Genomic DNA, 19,356 nt, shown 5'->3' on the forward strand with positions numbered 1-19,356 from the left:
TTGGATTTTAGGAACTGTCCGATCACTTTTTGCCTCTACCTTCGTTATGTGATTACAGTCCTCAGCGGGCAATCAATTTTGTGTGTTTTAGCAATGAAAAAGACGTGGAGTCTATCACCTTTGCAGGAATTGACGGCCTTGTCAAGCCTCTCCAAGTTGAGTTCGTGGAAAAGCTTCGGGATATAATTTTTCTCCCCTGTCGGTTTTTTCTTAAACTTGGTGAAATTCTTGTTGAGAGCATCCAACGCTTTGCCATTGCTCAGTTTCTTCAGAAGAACTGACGATAGGAAGAATAAAATTTCCCTGTGCACGATCAATCATGAGTTCAAATACGTCGCCTGTGCCACCCAGTTAGTGTACTCCATACCTTTATCCTGTGGATTGAATATGTACACCAAGCAGACTGGCCGCTGTCTTAACACCCGGCCCAGAGAACATCAACGGTAGCTTTCCACAGATGATAGGGCGACTTTGCCTAAACATTGCAGAACGCACAAGTGCACTCTGCTCTTCAAGAAGACTACAGTTTTTGGACGCGGTTTGGTTTGGTTTATGGGGTTTAACGTCCCAAAGCGACTAAGGCTATGAGAGACGCCGTAGTAGAGGGCTCCGGAAATTTCGACCACCTGGGGTTCTTTAACGTGCACTGACATCGCACGGTACACGGGCCTCTAGAATTTCTCCTCCAAAGAAATTCTAGCCGCCGCGGCCGGGATCGAACCCGCGTCTTTTGGGTCGGCAGCCGAGCACCATAGCCGCTGCGCCACCGCGGCGGCGGACGCGGTAAAACTCAGAGCCAACGCAAAATTCTAGAGGCATACAACATCGTTAAACAAGCAGATCGATATGTAAGTGATACGACGGTGAGCCTATTCGATAAAAAAAATTAGTTTTTTGAACTTGGAGTAATAATAATGTATGAAAACAACGCCAAACCGTTTTGCTGAAAATCTCGCTGCTGTGCGATAAAAAACCACAATGTATATTCATTATCTCTAAAAAAATTTTCGGCCATAAAAGTAAAATATTTGATTTGTTGTAAATTTTTAGTGAGGCCGACTTTTGCACTCACCGGAGAAATTCAAAGGGCTGTCACATGACCAGAAAATCAGGAAATTTTTCCCCAAACTTATTCAAGGTAATTACTTTAGATGGTTCAATAAAAAGCCATAAATATTATGGAAACAATCATGCGATCGAGGGAAGCCTTGTTCATTTGGCATGGAATGAACTCTATATGACGGCCCCTGCCCGCTTGCCCTTTGTCGGAACCCACTCCGTTATCAATAGGGGCCATCGGTTATCTTGCTTTCTCATTATATGTCTTGCTTATGCCCTTTTCTTCTCTATTTCTACTAGGAGATCATTAACTCGTTTTTTTCCCTGACCCGCTCTGTCCTATTCTTCTCTCTTAACGTTACACCTATAATTTCCCTTCCATTGCTCATTCCCTTACCTGCTGCTCGGCTTCTCTGGGTTAAAATGCGCCTTTGACCAGGCATGGCGCTCTTTGGCCAAGGATGCCCTGGCGCCACTAAAATTCGTCGTCTCTCATTCCCTCCCATAGGTCGCTACGTTGTCCTTAAGTTGAACCCTTTTCGTTATCCTCTACGTTTCTGCCCCAACAGGTTCGCATCGGTAAGATACCACTCTCATATACTTTGCACTTTAGGGATTCTGCTAAGCTGCTATTCATGACCCAATAGTACCTGCCCAATGCGCTCCACCTCATTCTTATTATCTTAGTTATTTAACTCTTGTGGTCTGGATGTGTGGCCGCTACCTGTCCTAAGTAGTTGTATTCCCTTAAAATTTTCAGTGCTTCGCTGTCTACCGTAACGGTTGTTTCCGTCTCAGACTGCGGAACATTACTTTATATTTCTCCATATTAAGTTCTGGACAAACCGTTGTGCTTCGTTTGGCTAAGTCCTCGACCATGCATTGCAATTAGTCCCCCGAGTTTCTTACAAGATAATGTGATCATCGAACTCAACTCTTTCCAATCCAGTTCGCAGCATACCTCCTGCAAACACGCGGTGAATAGAATTGGAGATAAGTGCCTCTCTGCTTGACACCCTTCTTGACTGGCATTCTATCATTTTCTCTGCAGATTACTATGATCGCTGCGCAACCACTATACATATTTTGCAATACCTTTACATATGTCTCTTCTATACCTTGGACACTCCATACCTGCATGACTGCTGTGGTTTCAACAGAGGAAAATGCTTTATCGTAATCTATAAAGGCTATAAACACATAGGGGCTGGTTATATTCTGCCCCCTTCTCTATCATCTGATTGATGGTGTAAGCACGGTCCATTGCCGAGCAGCCTTTTCGAAAGCCAGACTACAACTTTGGCTGACAGAAGTTTAAATATAATATAATGCTATTTGCGACTACCTTAGTAAATACCTTGTAAAGTACAGACAGTAAGCTGATCAGTCTGTAATTTTCAAGTCCTTAACGTCTGCTTTCTTAAGGATTAGGATGATGTTAGCTTTCTTTCAAGATTGCGGTGCGTTCGATGTCGTGAAACACTGCATATTCAGAGTGGCAACCTCTTCTAGCACAACGACCCCACCGTCTTTCAACGCGTCTGCAGTTACCTCACCCTTACCTGCCGCTTTTACTCTTTGGATTGTTTGCTAAACATTATTTACTTCCCATTTCACTGCATTTGGTATTTTCAACTCCTCCACACTATTGCCTTCACAATTAGCATCCTGGTTACTAAGGCTACTGCTGAGATTTGTGTAGAATTCTTCGGCTATTTCAACTATCTTGTCCATAGTGGTAATGATATGGCCCTCTTTGTCTATTAGAGAATACGTCTGATTTTTTCCCAATGAATAATTTACTCTTCACCACTCTTAAAAAAACTTGCCTTCTTTAGAGCCTACTCGATCCTCTCCATATTATACTTCCTGATATCGTTTACCGTAAGCTTATTATTAGCTTTGACGGTTATGCCAGTTACGTTCTACAGGCTACAGATACGGGTGAAGAGGCCTAATCAAACTGTCTGGCGGCTTCGTATATTGACCACAGCAATGTTCAGGCTCGCAGTCTTGCGACACGATCAGCTGTGCGACGAAAACTTTCTGACAACCACTTCATCTGCTGCGACTTCGCTCAGCCGTCTAGCCCGCTATCTACTGCGAATTAAAAAAAAAGAAATTTCTGCCACAGACCCTAAAATATTGGACCAATTATTAGCTTAATACTGCAGGCAGAATTTCTTTAACACTGTGCCTCCAGGCGAGATGTATGAGCAATTCGTTAAAGTTTTCAAAGGATTTAAGGGGGCCACCGTGCGGACTTTCCAAATCAAGCAGCGTGATCGGCGTGATGCTGACCGCAGACGGATGCCAGCAGAAATACTGGGAGCAATTAATTAAAAAGAATTACTCCGGATGAATAACACAGTTAATAACACTTCTGATCAATTATCCCTCCAAAACAACCTTAACAAGGTTCAGGATTGGTGCTAAATTTGGCTAATGGAGCTTAACCCTTCCAAATGCAACGTACTCTCTCTTCATCGCCGCCGTAACTCTCTCGCGCCCTTCTATTATATCGACTCTGTTCCCGTGCTGCCAGTAGAATCATACAAATATTTAGGCGTAACCTTGTGCGCTGACCTCTCCTGGAAAACGCGTATAACTAACATTATTTCTTCAGCTAATAAATGCACTGGTTTTCTAAAACGTCATCTATGTGATGCGCCCGTGCATGTTAAGTTATTAGCCTACGAAGTACTTGTGAAATCTAAATTAGAATACATGTCCCCCATTTGGCACCCACATCAAGCTTATCTGACCAACTCATTAGAAGTTTTGCAAAACCCCGCCATCAGATTTATTCATTCTTTATAGTATTACAGCACGAGTGCTACGTATCTGAAATCGCTTTCAGACATACAGCCACGCGAGCTGCGCCGCCGCACAGCCAGTCTTTTAATATTTCACAAGTTTTTTTACAGCAATCTACGAACTGCACCCTACATGGTCCCTCCGGCACGCATATCTCATCGCACTCTCAATTCACTCCAGATAAGCCGTCCACGTGCACGCACCGTCGCCTTCGCGGCTTCATTTTTTTCTCGCACCGCCGCGGACTGGAATGGCCTTCCCGCTGAAATTGAAGCAATAACCTGTGCCGCGAACTTTGCGCGCAGAGCCTACAGCTATTTGCCATCATCATAACGCATGATTACTTTGTCTCACCAAACGTTGTACCCACCCCTTAAGTAATGCCCCTGAAAAGGGGTCTTTAAGGAAATAAAATTGATTGATTGAAAGTAAGGCATGCATCGTCTTGTAACGAGCTGCTGCTCAAGTTTATTATATGCAGAAACATAGTTAATGCAATAATTATTATCGCCAAGCGAATATATTGTCGAAAAAAATGTTTTGACGCCCGCTATGATAGCAGACGAACCTGGAGGCTGGTCAATGACTCACGACGAGATATCACTGCCACAAGGAAGAACAGATCTGTTCTGGGACATTTTTCGAGCGATGGTGAGACCGTTGAACAAGAATTAGTTCGTTAATTTTCTCGTGTAGTCGGCGTAGCTGTACCTCGCCCCAACATGTGTTCCCTACAACATTCTTTGGCACACTCTGCATACCTACCTTTTATTACCGAACATAACCTTTAATCTCAGATGGCCATCCTCAAGCCTAATAAATCTCCTGGAATCGATGGAAACTTAATTGCTAACTTGTGCAAAAATTTTCGTGTACTTAAATATGTGTTACTGACGCTTTTTAATTATATTATTGCAAGTGCCGAAATGCCGCTCATAATAAAAACTGCCATTATTGTTCCGTTTTTTAAAAGGAGGAACCGCATTAAGATAGAAAATTGCGGACCAATTTCAATTTTGCCAGCGGTAACCAAAATACTCGAAAAACATTTACTTCCGAGTATGCAGGGAGTTTTGAATAAGCATAATATCATTTCTGCTGCCCAGTATAGATTCTTGCATGGCAGAGGCACCCAAGTTCTTCTGGAAGATTTCGTTGAATCTCTGAATTTTCATTTTATTATTTATTTATTATTATTGATAACAATATATATATATATATATATATATATATATATATATATATATATATATATATATATATATATATAACCAACCGCATGTGCTGTATTTCTTGATGTGAGCCAAGCGTTTGGCAGCATTTGCCAGAGCCTACTTTTAACTAAACTTCATATGTAAGGATTTAGAGGCTCGTTTGTGCTATTACTTAATGATTTCTTACAGAACCGAATGCAGCTCGTTTCAGTCGCTAATTTTCGCAGCAGTTTATATTAATTCTGGTGTTCTTCAAGGGTCTATTCTGAGCCCTTTGCTATTTAATATTTTTGTTCATCATTTAGTTGACTCCGCACCTGGTCGTTTACTACAATGTGCTGACGATACGTTTACCATTTCCTGTGCAAAACACTTCTGCGATGCTATTAATGACCTTTAAAGTACTTCAATAAAAGTTTGGTTTGCATAAAATTTGATCAACATTAACGTATCCAGAATTCAGTTTATATGCTTCTGTCACTAATTAAAGAAACTGACGCTTTATCATTCTATTCTTTTAGATACATTTGAATGTGCCATCTGACTGTGACTGCGACACTGGTATAAGCCTCCCGTGTAAAATATTTTGGTTTGTTGTTTGATCTGAGACACTAGTATATGCCTTCCGTGCAAAATATTTTGGTTTGCTGTTTGATAGTGATTTATCATGGCATTCTCACTTAACAACGTCTGTCAAAAATTGCGTGCTGTTTCTTGTCTGCTGTTGAATGTTTGATACTACATGCCACTTTCTGTTAGAAAAACAACCTATACGTTTATGGTTACAGCGTTTTAAGATCTGGTATAGCAGTTTACGGGCACCGTGCACTTCGCTGGGAAAATAAAACTCCATCTTGTGCTCAATCTTAAAACGCAGTGCTTGCCATTTTCTACTTCCAAAGGAATGTTATGTTTTTAGTTTTTGAGGGCTCCCAAACTTTAATTCTCTTCTATCTAAAGCAGCTGCGCTAGAACATTTTTGCTCAGGTGTGTATAAAGTTGAGTACATTCCGAGTATATGCCATCAGGCCGAAAGATAGATTTGTCATTCTGCGCTGTTCAACTCGTCATGGAAAAAACTCATGCATTCGCATTTTATGTACCATCATTCTTAAAGGGACACTGAGGAGAAATTGAAGTTGGCTTGTATCGACAGAATACCAGCTCCTGATTACAAAAACGCCACTCATACTGACAACAAAGCTCTTGTAACGTAGAAAAGAGCAAGAACCAAAATACAGGTATCGCCGCCACAGGCCAAACTCGCAAGTACAAGCGTCATGACGTCATATAACAAAACAGTGTTGCTAGAACCAATGGTTCTAGCAACGCTAGGACACGAGAAGCACAAATCACTGAGGCGCAGCCAATGCATGCGCAAATCTCCTTGACGTCGCCAGATGGCGCCACGTGCCGGGCAGCTACGCGCTCGCCTGAAGCATCGGGACCAATCAGCGCCTGCTCGTAGGCGGGCTCCCGGTATTCCGCTAGCGGTATCAAGGTACACAGTATGCTAAAGGTGTCTATTTGCGAGAACTTCGTTGACGACTTCGAGAACGAGATCCATCGTAACGCTCGCAAAACGCCGGTGCAAACGTAAGCGAAGCGACTGTAGCGACGGCCGCAATAGCCGATAGATGCCTTCAACGTGCGGCCGGCGGTAGCTTTCTTTTCGGCTGCTGCTAGGCCGCACTGCTGGCGGCCAGAAATCACGGAGTCTGCATCACGTCATGTCACGTCATGTTTCACGTCACTTAGTCCTCTGTCGTCATAGCCGAATCCCAAGTTTGAATCACAGCGGCGGGAAAAACCTTTTCAACTTCGAATCCAAATCTCTTAGAAATAAATGCATTTTTCGCTGCCGGCCAAGTGGCAACAAAGCCATGACATGCCGAACTATCGGATTTTGCTATAAAAAATATATTATTAGTGCTCTCCTCAGTGTCCCTTTAAATAAGGTGCCGAAGAATGCGTCCTGTCCCAACTGTCCCAATACTAATTTCAATCTAAAGAAACTCTTCCGCTCATCTGTCTTCACCTCACCGTTGAATTTTATTTGGAATTTTCGCTATGCAGCATTTTCTCGAATTTTTCGTCTAGTTAGCCCTTGTATGGTCACTTTTCTCTGTGCTCTTAACCCCCGCAGGTGTTGACATACTGTTAGTGTTGATATGCTTTATCGGTCCGTCTCCCTTTGTAGTAAAATCATAAAATTTTTCACTTAAATTTTGCTGTTTTTGTCCTACATTTATGTTTGCTTTTTATAACTTACTTGTATCATTTTTATGTATATAAACCATTGCACGTGGTTCTTCGCTGTTTTCCAGGTGCTGCCATGCAAGCCCAATGAGGCTTTTGCCAGTCTGAACTTGTAAAATGTTTTTCTGAGTGCGAACAAAAATGATTGGCTGATTGAGTGATTGATTTATTTATTGATATTTTGTCGCTTCTTAATCAGGACTTTTGTCTCCTGAGAGAGCTTGCTAGTATCGTGTCTGGCTCCACCACCCCGACTTCTGCTGCGCACTCCGCAGTGAGAGATCATTATTCTGCTGTACACCAAGCTCAATGTCCTCGGTTAAAAGCAGTGACTCTCATTCTGAATTATTCTACCTTATAGAGCTCATTTTTTTTGCCCTCTTCGCTGCTTCGCTGTGCGGCAGCTACAGGGCTTCTGCTTTGCGCTCGGACAGCCGATGCGCGTGCCTAAGAGTGGAGGTCACACGCCTATAGCTGCAAAAAATATTTCTACCGGCTCTTTTGATTTGTCTCTCAAATTTAACAAGCAACAGAGCGTGCAGTTAGGCGCTGCCTCAACTGTATACAGGGGCGATAAAACTTTCGAGCCTGTGTGCCATAAAAAACAGGATCGGCATCGCCTTAACTAATTTGTTGGAACACACAGGAGAGCTTTCGCGGCTCGAAAACTTCGTCTTTAACAATGACGTTCTGCGAGGTGTGCCCACAAAGTAATACGAATCTCAGTGCACGTTAAAGAACCCCAGGTGGTCGAAATTACCAGAGCCCTATACTACGGCGTCCCTCAAGGTCTGAATCGCTTTAAGATGTTAAACACCATCAAACCAAGCCATGGGCATTGAGAGTATACGCAAAGCGTGTCTAACGTTTCATCAGTTTTTGGTAACCCTGCTAGAAATTATGAACATCGAGCTTATTCAGGCCGTGTATTGCGGATTTGTTGGATGTCCTCCACACACGCTAAATGGTGACCTTTGAAGTGTGTCGAAAGGTTCAGCCTGAAATTAAAGTGTGCTGAACCAATATCCCGGTATGCAGTGGATTCAAATTTGCAGGTATCATTATGAAGAATTCATGAACTCGCGATGTGATCAAGGAGGCGCGCAGCTCCCTTAATGCCGTTGCGGTTGCTCAGTGGTCATAGTGCTCGGCTGCTGACCCGAAAGACGCGGGTTCGATCCCGGCCACGGCGGTTGCATTTCGATGGAGGCGAAATTCTAGAGGCCCGTGTACTGTGCGATGTTAGTGCACGTTAAAGAACCCCAGGTGGTCGAAATTTCCGGAGCCCTTCACTACGGCGTTTCTTATAGCCTTAGTCACTTTGGGACGTTAAACCCCATAAACCATACCAAACCATGCTCATTTATTAAACGACCGAGAATTTGGTGGATCAAGACAATTACGCAGTGTTCCACGATTGAACGCACACCAAAGCGCTTTATTCGAATTCTTTGCCATCGGCACTTAGGCACGAGATACTACTTAGACTACAACCGCCTGTTGTCATCCCTAAATCTTGTCTCACTCTCTACACAACGCGAGTTGCGTGACACTGTTTCCTTGCAGAAATGTCTGCATGGTGTATTTGATTATCCCATGCTGACAGCAGCGTTTTTTTTAAATGTCCCTAGATCAAACGCCCAAACTGTCGGCCATTCTGCATAACCGGTGCAAAGTGTTTATGCCAAATGATGCGCATCCAGCACATGTTTAACAAATCTGCCATGCTTACACGAACTGCTGGCGACATTTTTGTGGAAAACAGTTTTGCGCTAAACAAGCTTGTGTCTCTCGGCTTAGCTTCTTTTAGCGCTCAATTTTTATTTTTCTCTTCCTTTGACGGTGACACAATCTCAGCTACGCATGTCCCTACATATGGATTCTATTTTGACATGTGTGTGAGCGCCAATTGCAAGCTGACTTACACTTGATTCATGAATGTTCATGAATCACAGTGCACCGCGGTTCAGGCAGAACTGCTGTTTGTGGGCACTTAAAGTATTCAGTCACTAAACAAATAAATAAATAAATAAATAAATAAATAAATAAATAAATAAATAAATAAATAAATAAATAAATAAGGGCTTTCATGCCATTTTTGACATGGGGGTGAAAATTTCTTCTGAACGATTTCCTCCTAGGAAGAAATGAAGGAGCTGTGTGGCAACCAGCAGCTTGCATTTTCCTCATAAGACCCGCAAGCGATCACCCAGTGTTCATCTCGAGTGATCATTACACCCAAGAAATATGGTTCCTTTATAAAATAATTGAACACACTGTTGCCTATTTTTATTCCAGCACTTTCGCCACCGTTGCTTTTATTCGGCTGCGTTTTATCGCGTTAGAAAATTTTAAAAGGGCTGCCTTAGTAACAAAACATCTATGAACTGTTGGGGACCGAACGCAGCAAGAAAAGGTCCTGAATTTTCTCTGGAACACTTAGGTAACTGTTCTCGTTGCATTTCTTGCCAGACAAAGGAGATAATGAGGCAACCATTTTAAGCTCACTGCTTTCTGGACGCACTGTGCATATCATCGTTCTCTTTGTACTGGTTCATTAACTCCCTGAAATTTTAATTTCACTCTTGACCAAGCTCACTACATATACTTTCTGATTTTCATGACCTCTTGTCCCTGAGTTACTTGCGGGATTTCTAAGGGTCCGCTGGCTAAAAAAAAACGGAACTGCTACGCATAACGCATGCAGCTATATTAATATTGGGATCATCATCATCATAATCCTCATAATTTATATGCGCTTAAGAGCCCCTTTGGGGCATGACATGAGAGGGGCGGGTTGAAGAGATGGTAATAATGGCTCACAAAAAATAAAAATAAGGCACATAAACATAAATTGAAAGCATAAGTAGACACTATTGTTGACGCCATGAGACATGAAAATGAAAAATGAAACAAGGCCATAAACGGATAACAAGAGGGCATAGAACCGGAACTATGGCGAGAAATAGTCTAACAATAACTGCTTAAATTTTGCGAAATTTCTTTCACTGAACACATCGTCGGTAAGTGCGTTCCACTCCGCTATGGCAGTAGCCAAAAATGATTTGGTGAAAGTGTTGGACGAATTATGAATGCGCTGAACGCTTTGGCATTTGAAGGTGTCAAGGGGGACAGAATCAGGCTCTGACGCAATTGGGGCATAGCATTATACAGGTTCATTTCATTTCATTTTAATACCTTAAAGACCCACTGGGGGTATTACATAAGGGGTGGGTACAAACAGTCAAATGAACAAGTGTTATGTTGAAAAATGGTTGGTAACAGCTTCGGCGAATGTGGATGGGCATGAGATGGTAGCGATGTCATTGGAGAGGTCGTTCCAGTCTACAGAAACACGGTGAAAAAAAGAAGCGGCACAGGTAACAGTACGGGCACGGGGGCGAAACACTTGGAAAGGATGACGAATGTGGTGGGATATGCCGGCTGGTGGGGCAATGTAGGGAGCGCAGCGCAGCGAACTATGGAAAAATTTATGGTATAGGCAGAGGCTAGAAATACGACGACGAAGTGAAGGGGGCGCTAAACTGGATTCCGCTTTTAAAGATGTCACACTGATGTCGTACGAATAGGAGGAATGAATGAATCTGGCTGCTCTGTTTTGAAGTGACTCGAGCGCATTGATAAGGTAAACTTGATGAGGGTTCCAAACTGGCGATGCATAATCTAACTTTGATCTGACGAGACATTTATATGCTAGTAATTTTACCTGTTGTGGGGCGTGGCGAAGATGACGTCGTAAGAATCCGAGAGTTTTATTAGCCGAGGAAATGATGTTAGTAACGTGTGTAGCCCATGATAAGTTGTTGCACAGCGTGACGCCTAAGTATTTGTATGATGAAACAGACTGCAGGTGAACGTTAGCGACTACATATGGGAAATCAAGCGGGTTACGGCGGCGGTGGAAGGACAAACGTTTACATTTATGAGGGTTCAGTTCCATTAGCCAACGGTCGCACCATTCCTGTATGTGGTTTAGGTCATCTTGAAGGTATGTTGGGTCGGAGGCATTAGTAACTGCGCGATAAACAACGCAGTCGTCAGCAAACATGCGAATATTAGAGCACACATTGGTCGGTAAGTCATTAATATAAATTAGGAATAGAAGCGGGCCTAGTACAGAACCTTGAGGGACACCTGATGTTACTGGTAGCGGATTGGAATTTTGATTGTTAACAACGACAAACTGTGAGCGATTAGTCAGGAATTCTTCTATCCATTTTATTATGTCGGGTGGCAAGTTCAAACGGGAAAGTTTTAGGATTAAGCGTTTATGAGGTACAGCCTTTGTCAAAAGTTTGGAGCCCAGGGGGTTTGCTTCTGAGCCACACTGTGTGGTTCGTAATGCATCTGCAAAGCTCCAAATTTCCTGAAGGTAAGATGATTTCTGATCCTGCCTCCTCTAATGGGTAGAGCTGCCATGAATGCTTCAGGAGTCCGACTACAAGGCTTTGAAGCAAACCTCCTGGGCTCTAAACTTTTGACAAAGACTGTACCTTGTCAAATGCTTTTGCAAAATCCAGGAAAATGGCGTCGGTGTGTAGGTTAGAATCGAGATTAGCATGTAAATCATGAATGAATAGGGATAGCTGCGTTTCACAAGAAAAACCTTTCCGAAAGCCGTGTTGAGACGAATGGAAAAAAATTGTTCGAGTGGAGGAAGTTTATGATATGAGTATAGATGACGTGTTCCATTAGTTTGCAGGGTACGCTAGTAAGGGAAATGGGTCGGTAATTTAACGGCGAATCTTTGTTACCTGATTTGTAGACTGGAACGACCTTTCCAGTTTTCCAATCGTCCGGTAATTGTCCTGTTGAGAGTGACTGGGTAAAAAGTAAGCATAAGAACTCGGCACAAATATCACTAGTGTTCTTTAGAAGTTTCGAGTTAATATTGTCTACACCAGATGAAGATGAGATTTTCATGTTTCTAATTAAGGACGCAATACCCAGTGAGGAAAATGCGACTACCGGCATAGCATGCTCAAAGAGTAAATTAGATGTATGAAGTTGTGTTTCGGTTTCATTAGTAAAGACGGATGAGAACGCTGCGTTGAATAAAGTAGCGCACTCAGAGTTGTTCATAGCCGCGCCTGATTGATCTTTGAGGGTAATTGCGTGTTCATGATGAGGGTTAACGGCTTGACAGAACTTCCTGAGGTTATCGCGGAGCATATTAGGAAGGTCTTGATGAAAGATGTTGTGCTTGGCGTCATGGATAGCAGTTTGATATCATTTTTCTGCAGCGCGGTACTTCGCCCATGCGCTTTGCGTTCCATGGGCTCTTGCTGAGCGGAACAGGTGCTTCTTTTTATTTTCCAACCTTTTAAGACTTTTAGTAAACCATGATTTGTGTGGATTAGCGTGGAAAGTTATTTGGGGTATGAATTCATTGACTAGGGCATCAAGTTTTTTCTTAAATGCTAGCTAGTTCTCATGAATACTTCGTGAATGAAAACTTGAGGAAAAACTTACGAAAAACGCTGTCAGTTCGGCATCCATTATATCATAATTACCTTTGTTGTAAAGGCGGATTGTTTTATTGTATTTTGGGCGCCTAATTGCTTTAAGGTCGATGTTGACATGCATAGTTTTGTGATCACTTATGAAATAGACAAAGTCTTGCTATCTTACGGTGAGCTGACAGTGAAGTTAGACCAGTGGAAGTTTTGATGTTAGTAATGTTACGCCGGTGATGATATTGGGATGATATGAAACATGATGCCTGATTTTGCACTGCCTCTAACGCCTGCATTGGGTACTCTCGAAAGGGGGTTCCATGTAGTCGATGCTGTGGGGACGCCTTCGTCCCCTGCGTTCACTTTCCCGCACTGCACCCCACTGTTGTTAGCTGCCCCCGAAAAGCACTCCCTTTAGTTTGGTTACTCTAGCTAACAGGGGAGGGCGCTCGCGTCGCAGCGACAGCAGCGCCACGGATGGCGTGTTTGGCCGCTCGCGCGCGGGGGAAGGCGAGGTCTCTTCTGCTCGGCATCGGGAAGCGTGTTGGACGTTCACGCGCAAAGCTCCGCTCTGTGCCGCGGGCGTCCTCGTGTGGAAACTTGTTCCCCTCAGCTCGTCCCGTCTGGCCTCGGATCTTCCCTTTGCCCTACCGTGGGCGAACGTTCGCTCGTAGCCGTGCTGGTGAGTCGGACATCCTAGATTCCTCAGTGTATTTTGTTGCTAGCTGGCGTTATTGTTGTTATAGCAATAAATGTCTTGTTTGTGTCAGCCAGTGTGTCGTTCCTTTGTTCCCGTAGAGCACGGCCCGCCGTGGTCGGCGTGCGCTCAGTAGCGTACGCGACCACGGGGTGGGGTCCGCGCGGCTTTGAACTGGCTCAGCCGCGGTTAAACGGGGAGAACGGATTTATCCCCCCCCCCCCCCCCCATTTAAACCCCACAATGCATATTCAAGTTTACTGCGGATGAATGTTTCCTATGCAATTAGTCTAACTGTGGGAGCAGATAGTGTGAGAGACAGTCGAATGAATCCTTGCGATTTAGAAGAAGCAAGGCAGCAGAAAGACTAAGCTCGTGTAGCGGCAGTGTTCCGTGTCTCTAAATCGTCTTCTCGTGTAATGAACCAGAAATCTCCTGTTTGTTCGATTATAGGCACTCTCGTGTGGGCGGAGGAAATTCTTGAATGGAATTTGCCGGATAGAGCTGGCCGAAATGTACTACAGGGTTTTATCCCAGTTACTGCATGCTTTCAATGTGACATTTTTTTCCGTCAAAACTAAAGCAATGCTTTTCTCAGACACCACCGAAAATATCACTGCGCACGTGTCTAGCTCAGACTGAAGTTGCGGAAAGTGAATCTTATTGATTCCTATCTAGTCATTCCGCTTCTGCGCTTGCCAAGAACATGGATCATTGGTCTACTTGGTAAAGACAATGACGCCACTCTGCAGCGGCTCGAGTCGTTGACTCAGGGCTGCGCAATGTATACTCTAAAGGGGGACCATTCTATCACTTTATCACTGTAAAAGCTCTAGTGACTTGAGAGCTGGGATTGCGCTAGAGCTAAACTCTAACTCGTTGCCCCATGGGGTGACAACAACAGGCATTATCAGCGAGATTACACATATGCGCTCTGGCGGGAGCCGTAGGCACGCGCTCTAACATTTCAAGCAAGGTCACGGAAAGGTCAGCTGCATTTGTCGCGATTGGGGCCCAACAACACATGGTGAATGAGTAGTAATCCTTCTGGATGTGTTGAACCTACGATTGGTCGCCATGGTTTATCGGTATTTTTGCATGCTCATGTGCGAATCCCGCATTTGGCGCTAAAACACTAGCGGAACAGCATCAACGTTCGTGGACGCGGCTTTGCGAGCATTGTTTCGAAGAACCGAGGCATGTCTTCACGGAGTCAGCGATGCCACCAACATTTTAAATCCCTGCTGTATAGGATGGTAGGGTCGTTTCGTGCCTAGAAAAAAAGGATACGCTTTTCAAAATGAAGAACAGATAGGCGTAGCGAAGTTCTCTGGTGCGCCTAATTAAAGTGTAGCCTGGTGCTGTAAGTTTTTTTTTTGCGAAAACAATACTACTCCCAAGAACGGCCTTTCGCGTAGCGGCGGCCACTTGCCACGTTAGACCTTTAGAAGGACCCCTGACGTCATACCATGGCTAGTGACGTCACAGCGTGACGCAACACCAGGAGCGAGAGACGGGCTACCAACTCGGCTCATCGGGTAACGGCGGCCGCTTGCCACGGCGCGCCGCGCTCCTCCCACTAGAGGCGCTAATGACGTTATAGCGTGACGTCATACCAGGAGCGAAAGACGGGCTACCAACTCGGCTCGTCGGGTAAAGGTGGTCGCTTGGCACGGCACGCCACGCTCTTCCCATTAGAGGCGCTGCATATGCAGTATAAAACACCTGCTTTCGCAACCAACCAAGCTTAACCAAAGCTAAGCCCCCCCCCCCCTTCCCCCCATTTTTCTTGTTACACATGGTGGAATGTTTTACTAAATAATAATTTAGCTCATTTTTCTTTGTTGAAAAAACCCTGGATTAAAACAATAATTATTTTCCACAAATGTGGTATTTTTAGTAGGGCTGGAATGCCCTGAGTGTGCTAGTGCGCGGGGCGTGAATTATTCAAGTTTTGAGTCGTTAATGTTAATTTCGTGCACTAGTGGGTTGAAACTTAAGCAGAAAAATTTTCAGACTTTTCTCGACTGTAGAACATAATGTGTGTCTGAAATGGTTAAATAAAGTGGGTTTTGCACATCGCTGATTAATGCCGGTCGCTATCGCCAGACGGTGTCGAGGTGACTGGCGGCCAAGTGCTATCGTGTTATGGTTAGCAGTAAGAGCTCTGCGCCCCTAGACATACTGTCTTTGATGTGCTGTTGGCTAGAAAAAAAAAGAACGTTTGATGCAGCGATCACTAATTAGCTTTTATCCCTCATAGCGGGACATATCTCTCTGTGACATTCCGTATTACACACTTCGGCATTCAGAACTACAGGAGCACTGCTGAGAAGTATATAAAGAGTAGTTTACATGAATCGTACGTCGTACAAGGTATTTATGCATTTGCGACACCTCTGTATTTAAACTCAGCCTTTGGAAATTGCGAGAAACATCCAAATGAGCCGAGATAACAGTTATCCTTCCTCAAGAACGCCGTATAAATGGCAGGTCTTTGAAGTGCATTTTCAGGTAAATTTCTTGCGCAAACAAAGATGAGATGCTATTAAACATTTGCGAAGATCGCGTTTTGAAGCGAAATCCGTACGAATTAAATTGGCACGCCAATGTTCCGCATACTGGGTGTCTTAGATCAAATTAAGTAGATAGATTGAATGCTTTGCGAATAATGAGCGGTTACTATTTGGAGCAAGAAGTGCCTCCAGACTTTATTCGCAGTATAAACTTCTGCACCTCGGCAGAGAGCGCAGGAATATCTTGTTATTTTTCTTTAAATACTTTTCTGCGTGGTGCGATAATGTGTGCTGGGTGACGACATTATGCTTCTCGTGTCAGTAACCACAAAAATGTAGGCGATTACTTGAAATGAAACGTCTGAACACAGAAATCAAGCCGAAAAATTAAGATAATGCATGCAAACTAAATTTATGCAGTGGCCGTTGGAAGGCAGTACAGGACGCTCAGATAGCGGGTAAGATTTAGAAAGGTGTACGCATGCCATCGCAGCTAAGGTCAGTAATGACTACCCGCCGTGTCGTCGTCGTGACTGAGAGAAGGATGAAAAGGAAAATGCAGGGGCCTGCCAACTGGATTGAGCCGAGCCACCACCGCTGCCACGTGCATATAGAGGAGATTTAAAAGATGAGAAGAGTGAAAGTAGACGCGCGTCTCAACATCTGCGTCCGCCGAAGCGAAGACGCTGGCTGAAGCAACAGATACCCCCATCTGCCCGCCGTCTCAGTCACCACCATAATATCTATCCTGACTGGCCAGGGAACTGGAGCCGGCCAGTCACTCACTATGTGAATCTGCCGCCTATGTGCTAGTGGTGAGTAGTTCGATCAGAGAGGAAATCCCGGCATATCTGCACCTCACAAATTTTCCTACAAGTATAAAACGAGGATTATTATAAACGGTGCATAGCAACATGGAAAAACAGTATCCCCTTCGGCAACGCAACACGCCTGTGAAATTTCGCCTGGTCAAGCATAAGAAGTAGAAAAGAATACGACACACAGTCACTAACCAATTAAAAGGCAAGAATGACGCCTCGGAGCTAGTATAGGTTCTTCATCTCACTGAGGTGGACAAAACGAGACCTCTAAAATGAATACGAAGCCTGTGATCGGAAATGAAGCTTGAGGTGTCATCTTGACTTCGTCAGTGACTGTTTGGCTTCTAACAAGCACTGATTTGGCTTAAATAAAGTTCGGGCTATGATATATTGCAAATCTCAGAATATGTGTTTAAACTACATTGTCGGATTATGTCCTTGTGTTTTTGGCTGCTACTTTTGTCTTTGTTCTCTTTTTCCTGGCAGAAGGAAAAGACGGCTGTCAGAATCAGTTTTGCTTTTATTACTAGAAAAGGGAGCAGGAGAGAATGGGAACTGTTTGAAAAAAAATTGTATTAGAAAATTTCTCATAATTGCGAAGAGCGACTAGTGCAGTCCATGAGCAAATCGAGTACAAGAACACTCTCAGCATTGTCGAATGTTAGTTCCTACTCTCCTGAAGACTACAAATATAAGTTTTAAGGCGAAAACATTCAATGCTTCATCGTTGTCGACAAAAGGTTGTCAGCAGAAGGTTGTCAGCAGAGGTGTCTTGCTTTTCTAGCCAGACCGAAAAAAAAAGAAACTTTGTGCACGATGGGATTTGAACAACCATCCTTCCGTTCCGCAGCCGAGCGTGCCAATGGCTACGCTACTTTCTGCCAACGCATATGTAGATCTCCTTGTCTAGGACGCTGGAGAGTGTTTGCAGAAAGGCGTCGAATCAGACGGATGCCTCCCAAACGCCCTTCAGTGTCTCCAGCATTTAAGACTCACAAACAGTTGTGTACTTAATTAACATCTTAACCACACATCAGTGACACAAGGAGCAACACCGCGCTAAAGGCTTTCGCCTCACCTCACGTTAGGTCAACAAAGTGCCCCCCCCCCCCGCCCCCCTGAATTTTTTAAGCATTTCATCACCGCACAAAAAACCAAAAGCAGCGCGCTCCTTCAACCCCTATCGGCTCAAGCCGTGCCCTCTTTGTAATGAGGCTCTTGGCCAGCGGCGTCACGACATTGATTCACATGCAATGGCATACGCTTCGCTCTGCTCAGGGCATCATTGCGAGCGATGCGTTGCTATCTCTTGCATTTGTTCAGCTGCCGCGGGCAGCATGTGCCCAACAGTACATATCTAGAGAGGACCACGTAACCCTACCGCATTTTCATTAAGTAGGCGACTTTAAAGTGCCAGCTGTTCAAAAAGCACTGAACACATAATTCCCGAGGTGCAAAACCGACCTCGAGCCAAAGGCCGATTTAAGAAGCATGGCGGAGAGTTTGACATTTTGACTGGATTCACGATAGTTCAGTCCGAAAGAAGGCTGACAACTCGAGGAAAAAGTTGGAGCTATGTTGCTCAATGTGTTTGACCTACTGCTCCCAACGAGCTGCGGAGCGTATTCGCAGGCCACAGTGCAGTCTTCACAACAGACTTCATTAAAATATAGATCGAACTACAAAATCATAGTTGTTTGCCCCGCCGTGGAACAGTAACCACCGCGGCGTAAACGAGTACATGCTACAAGTGAAAAGAGCAATAAAAATAGAAAGCGACGTGTCACTTACTGGCTTCTTGGGAAAACGCTAATCTGGCGCAGACCAGGACTGCCGTGGCGAGGAGCAATGGAGGCCCCATGCTTATGCGTGGGCCACGCGCAGTTAAGAGGGCAGAAAGAGTGGCTCGCGAGTGCGAGCCCTGTTCGAGACAGAGTTTCTTGGACCTTGCGTTCCGCGCCGGCCTGCGATATGAAGCTGAGGAACTCAACTCCTCGCCTCGACGCCGAGATAACGAATATCCGAGGGGATGGCAACGCCTCGCCGTCTCTCATTTCAGACGGTTGGTTGGTTCCGCTTTTGCAGCCAGCAACTAGGAGCTATTGCTCTCCGATTGCTACTGTTAAGACGCGGAACTTTTCAAAACAGCGCACTGATGCGCTGGCGACAAATAAGCGACGTTGCTTAAAGGAAGGCAAAACTGGTAGGTGAACGCAGAAGTTTTCGTAACAGACCGTTTCAAGTTGAGCGCACTCGTATTAGGAATCAAGCAGTAAAAGTAAAGAATTTCTTGGCGTTGAAAATGCGCATTCCGACGTTCCTGGGTCTCCAAGTATGCTAGCTATAATGAGGGACAAAAATATTTCGGTCACCATCAACATCAACACTAATCGTTGAGTAATAACTGACCAGAGACAACTATGCTTCAATTCGTATTCAGACCTGCACCAGCTAGTTTCCTTCAGAAGTCTGCGCTAGATTAAAAAATACTTGTAT

At 44.3% G+C, this 19,356-nt stretch overlaps 1 protein-coding gene across 1 annotated transcript in view; it reads right to left on the minus strand.

The window, feature by feature from the left end:
• The window catches only part of LOC149352617 (sushi, von Willebrand factor type A, EGF and pentraxin domain-containing protein 1-like), a 236,746-nt gene extending 217,885 nt beyond the window's left edge, over positions 1-18,861 (minus strand). Inside the window, exon 1 of the mRNA XM_089581799.1 lies at positions 18,652-18,861. Coding sequence (XP_089437925.1) covers positions 18,652-18,721 — 70 coding nt within the window. The 5' untranslated portion in view covers positions 18,722-18,861. The remainder of the gene's footprint in view (positions 1-18,651) is intronic.
• Between the last annotated feature and the right edge of the window lie 495 nt (positions 18,862-19,356).

This window comes from Amblyomma mixtum, chromosome 3 (assembly GCF_055824585.1).
Source record: "Amblyomma mixtum isolate Tamu chromosome 3, ASM5582458v1, whole genome shotgun sequence".
Classification (NCBI taxonomy): Eukaryota; Metazoa; Arthropoda; class Arachnida; order Ixodida; family Ixodidae; genus Amblyomma; species Amblyomma mixtum.